Below are 5,366 nucleotides of genomic sequence, written 5' to 3' on the forward strand. Positions count from 1 at the left end.
CACAGTGCCAATCGCCCGGCAACGCAGCGTTGGCGATGTCGCCGACCCATCAAGCCTGTCGCGGAGCTCCGTCCGCTTCGCGCCCGCGCCCGTGCAAGTACGCCGCCCACCTCCAGCAATGCGGGTTGAATCTTGTCCAGAAGTGGTACCCGGGCACCGCTGGGTCCTCGTGCCCACGCCGGGGCAACGTATGAGGACCCGAATCGATGGCACGGGCAGCCCACCGGGTGCGTCAGCGGGCGAGGAAGAGGGAGGCGGCGGGAGAGACGTTGGTCATGCGTTGGGCACACGCGAGCACGCTGATGGATCCCGAGGCCATGCTCCTCGTGTCGGTCCTCCGCCGCTCTCTCATGACGGCGGAGACGGATGCGCGCCGTCTCCGTCGCAAGAATGCCAAGCCGCTTTGGCTCACCATCAAGCTATCGAAGCTTGAAGCAAACAATGAGGCGGCGGCCAAAAGGCGGTCCGCCATGCGAAGGAGCAAGGCCACCTGCTCTGAAGGCTGATGGGCCAAACATGCTCCGACGACTCCTTGACAGGCGGCTCCACCTCGAGCTTCGACAAGGACACACCACCAAATGTCGTCGTGTACATGGAGGTGGGGCACAACGACGCCGGCGACCGCAAGGGGATGGGGCCGGCGAGGAAATGTTGATTTCCTTCGCCCTTCCCCGTTTTAGCTATGTTTTGTAGTATGAATTTGCGCTGTCCGCCGATGAATTAGAATCATTGTCCGATGATGAGCTAAGGTATGATCCGGATTACTTTATGTAGTGTTGCATGGGTTGCATGCATTTGAAACTCCAGATACAAAGGACATGAATGTGGGAGCGAAAATATGAGACGTGTCCGATCAATGCCCGCAGATGGGCTCGGACGTGTCCGCGAGCGTTTGAGGGGCAGATTTGTTGTGCGTGATTGTAGATGCTCAACTAGGAGGCGCGCAAGAGAAGCTCAATGGCACATGGAGTCAATGACGCATGGGCATCGGTTTTAGCCCCACTTGTCACGGTCGCACCGAAACCTGGCCGTTTCCGGCAGTAACCAGCGGCAAAAACAACCGCACTAGCCCGAAAAAAAAAGAAAAAAGAAAATACCGTACTCGGCCGAAGAGAGGCACGTACGTGTGCGTAACGTTGATGCCCATCCCGTGGATATGTCTGCCTGCTGCTTCAGAATTTGAGCTTCTTCCCAGCAGCTTCGCCCTGCTCGCGTGCATCCAACCCACGACTTTGACCGCGCGAGCGCGACTGTTTCTATTCAACCCAGTTCGCTGCTTGCGTGCAAACCAAACGACCCACCAACTCCTTCCTTCCTTCCTCCCTCTAAAAAAGGAAAAGAAAATAAAACTCCTTCCTTCCTTCGTCCTCATGCCCCGCCCCGCCCGGCGCTGCCTTGCATATATAGCAGTTCGGCTGCCTCGCTTTGCCTCCCTGCTATACTTCTCTCTACCAGCTTACTCATCGCTCCAGATCAATCATTGGCTGGCTCCATTAACTAGTTACACTACTTGCTGAGGGATGGATGATGTGTGGTGCAGCCTCGACATGGCCGCCGACATCGCCGGCCTCCACAGCGCCCTCGCCGACCCATTCTGGCCCGCCGACCTTGACCTCATGGTTTCGACCCACGAGGTGAGCAATGTTAATTCTTGACCCTGCTTCCTTGCAAATCGAAGCGTCTGTAAATTAATACTGGTGGTTTTGGTGTACGTGTAGGTGGAGGGTATGGCGGACATGGACGCGAGCGGCTTCTTCGTAGGAGGAGGGGATGACCGCTTCATGCTGCCGTCGTCGACGACGTCGTCACTCTCGTCGAAGCGATCACTCTCCCTCGACAGCGGCGGCTCCTCAGGCTCGGGGTCTTTCTCGCTCGACCTCGCGGACGCCTCGCGGTACCAGGCGCCGGCGCTGCCGGTGCCGCACAACCCCTTGGCGGGCGCCGTCGACCACGACGACGAGGCGATCATGCGGGCTATGATGGCGGTCATGTCTTCGTCCTCTGCCTCCCCGTCCTCCTCGGCATCCTCCCATCCGCAGCCCTTCCGCCGGGAACGGGACAGCAACATGCAACAACAGTCAGCAGCCATGGCGCCGCAGCTGCGTGGAGGACGAAGTGGCCACGTGATGGTGAAGAGCAGCCTCTCCATGTCGCCGGAGAGAAGCAGCAGCGGCGGCCGGGGACAGCAGCAGGAGGATCCGACGAGGGCCGCGAGCGGCAACACCGGCCAGCTCTACCACATGATGTCAGAGAGGAAGCGACGGGAGAAGCTCAACGACAGCTTCCACACGCTGAGGTCGCTCCTTCCCCCCTGCTCAAAGGTATAAACATCACCATCATATCACATCCACTCATTCACAAATCTTAAGCAAGCATCCAACACCACCGGCTACAACATTAATTACTTCCTTTCGTTACTGCTAACTCCCTTTCAGTTTACAAGTCCTACGCGTATACATAGGTTGCCAATTTTATCACCCAAATATAAACTATATAATACAGAAATTACTATACCTTTTGAAAATAGAACATCTGAAGTTTATATTAATATATTTTTTATAATATATGATTTATATTAGGTTGGTCAAATTGACGACCTAGGGGTACGCGCACACCCTGTAAACTGAGAGAGAGGGGGTACAAGTATTCGTTCGGAAATTTAAACTAAAAACACGTCAGTTATTTCCAAACGGAGGGAGTAGTAAAGGTATACTACCGGTGAGTTAAGGCCGTCGACCCAGTCTCCAGTGTACAAATATGCTCCTCTGTTTTATTTTCAAGGATGATGATAGATCCTCTCTGTTTGCTGAAAAGTAAGTCTCGGTACTTCCCGTCCCGATCTGTCAAGATCATTGTTTGCTTCTTTTAATCACTAGACAATGACATTGACAAAGGAAGGTGATCAGAAGGACCACTAGGTTATACTCCCTCCGTTCCTAAATACTTGTCTTTCTAGAGATTTCAACAAGTGACTACATACGACGCAAAATGAGTGAATCTACACTTTAAAATATGTCTACATACATCCGTATGTTGAGTTTATTTGAAATGCCTAGAAAGACAAGTATTTGGGAACGGAGGGAGTAGATAAGAAAAGGATCACTCGTACATCTAGCTATATGCGTAGTCAAGCTGGAAAGGAACAAACATGGAAGCTTCAAAAGAAACTAGACTTTCTGAATAGATGCTACTTTAGCTTCCCTCCTTATTTTTTTTTCCATAGTAGTAATATGATTTGAACGCACTTGTGTGGGAACAGTAGCATGCAAAAGGCTTATTGGTCCTGTAGTATTTTGTGTCCAACCGTGACCATAAATTTAACTAACTAAATATAAGTTTTATGTATTAAAAATATTTGAAACTTCTTTCGAATACGAATCCAATGATGTAAATTTTGTGGTGTACAATTTATATTTTGATGGTTAAATCTGTGATCGAAGTTTAACCAAAAATACACCGAGGAGGACAAATGGAATTATGCAATGATAAAGATCACTAGGATGCTTTAAATATAAGAGAAAGATATGTTATCTTTAACTTTTAGGACTTCAACAATGATTGTATATTTCACTACAGTGAAGCCATGCCAATTTGTAAAGGAGGACTTCATCGGAAATCTAGCGTACTGTCGGGTCAAGAGTTCTTGTTTACTCCCTAAAAACGAATTACTGTTTAGAAGCTATAAGGACATTGGCAGTTTAGAATAGGAAAGCCACCGGAATGAGGGGCCATGCTTTTTTCAGTGGCCCACAGATAGAATAATTGACAGACATGTTAGGTGCCAAAGATATAGCAAGAGAATAGCGGCAAAAGACAAATATATACTCCAAACAAAAAAGCACATCATTTCACTACTTTGTACGACTAATTGGAGTGGTTGCTAGGAAAGAGCAACCAGTTGTCGCCATTAGGCAGGCAAAACCGTCCTTGTCAACCGTGTAAACTAGTATTAAGCAAAACCATTCTTCCAGCAAAATCATGTACATAACCTAGAGTCAGAGGCCCACTTGCCATCAAGATCTTTAATCATGAGGAAGCTTTAATTTTTAGTTTACATCTAGTAGCTAACTGACCAAACCACATGCATGGTATCGCGCAGAAGGACAAGACAACGGTGCTGACCAAGGCGGCGGGGTACCTAAAGACGTTGGAGGCGCAGGTCTCTGAGCTGGAGGAGAAGAACAATAAGCTGGAGAAGCACATCCCGACCTACGACTGCGAGGAGGACGTGCCGCACCATCAGAGGCGGCAGAGGGCCAAGGTCCAGATCACCAAGGCGGCGTCGGACGAGGTGGTGAACCTGACGGTGATGGTGATGGTGGAGTGTGACGTGGTGGAGCTGGTGCTCCGCATCCTGGAGTGCCTCCGGTGGATGGAGCAGGTCAGCGTCATGTCCGTCGACGCCGACACCTACTCCCCGCAGGTGTTGCTCAAGGCCATAGCCAGCATCAAGCTCCGGATCGTGGTACGTCGGTGTGGATTTCATTTGTTCCTTGTTTCCTCTTTAATTCATTCATGATGACTGCATTTCTCGTCTCGGACAAAAGCAACTTCATCTTACTGGTGGTATGTACGTATATGCAGGATAACGACTGGAACCAGGCCTTGTTCCACGAGGCCATGACCAAGGCTGTTAACGATGCAACCGCGTCTCGTCCTCCGCTCGTGCTCACCGCGTAATATGCAGGACGAGGAAGGATATGTGTCCTGATCCCGAGGAGCAATTTGTAGCCATACGGTCATATAGACATCCAAAGGTTAGGTTAGAGGTTGGATGTAACGTAGAAGCGGTAATCTATTTGCAATAGTCGGACGGGCGCCCCTGATGAGTCACTCTGCACCAAAAAGATCAAGAGCAGAAAGAAGTCTTCCGTGGGAGCAGCAAGAAATGTTTGTATCGGATTCCTGGAAGATCGGAACCAAACCGCCGACGAGGGATTATAGCCATATAAGGGCATTACCAACCTCCGCCAAGGGATAGAAGATATGTCGGAGCTCATTCCCATACCTTGGATTGGTAGATATGAAAACGACATTGTAAATCTCAATGCTCATCAGTAAGGATAGGTAGGCATAATGCAGACAAATTACCTGTTAGGCGGCGTGAACCTGGATAAAATCATTGTATCACCTTCAGCACTGACGAAATCCCTTCGGGCAGCACCCCTTTCTCCACCTACTTCCACGATAAACATCAGACTGTAGGATCGATGAACCACCATTCGTCGACATTTAGCGCCCACCGTGGGGCCCGAACGGATCGCCCTCACTAATAATCCTTCTCATGGAGTGCAAACTTGCCGACGAAAGGGAAAGGTTGGGAGCTAACCGCCACCTTAATCCCAAGGAGGCCTTTGTCAACCAAA

The 5,366-nt window shown here is 50.1% G+C and overlaps 1 protein-coding gene across 1 annotated transcript; it reads left to right on the plus strand.

The window, feature by feature from the left end:
• Nucleotides 1–1,365: 1,365 nt before the first annotated feature.
• LOC119276138 (putative transcription factor bHLH041) lies at nt 1,366–5,139 on the plus strand. The gene is made up of 4 exons (XM_037557131.1): nt 1,366–1,634; nt 1,719–2,321; nt 4,100–4,465; nt 4,585–5,139. Exons 1-4 carry the CDS (start codon nt 1,521–1,523, stop codon nt 4,678–4,680), a joined length of 1,179 nt encoding a protein of 392 aa, XP_037413028.1. The 5' UTR covers nt 1,366–1,520; the 3' UTR covers nt 4,681–5,139.
• Nucleotides 5,140–5,366: the final 227 nt, after the last annotated feature.

This window comes from Triticum dicoccoides, chromosome 3B (genome assembly GCF_002162155.2).
Source record: "Triticum dicoccoides isolate Atlit2015 ecotype Zavitan chromosome 3B, WEW_v2.0, whole genome shotgun sequence".
In the NCBI taxonomy this organism is placed as follows: domain Eukaryota; kingdom Viridiplantae; phylum Streptophyta; class Magnoliopsida; order Poales; family Poaceae; genus Triticum; species Triticum dicoccoides.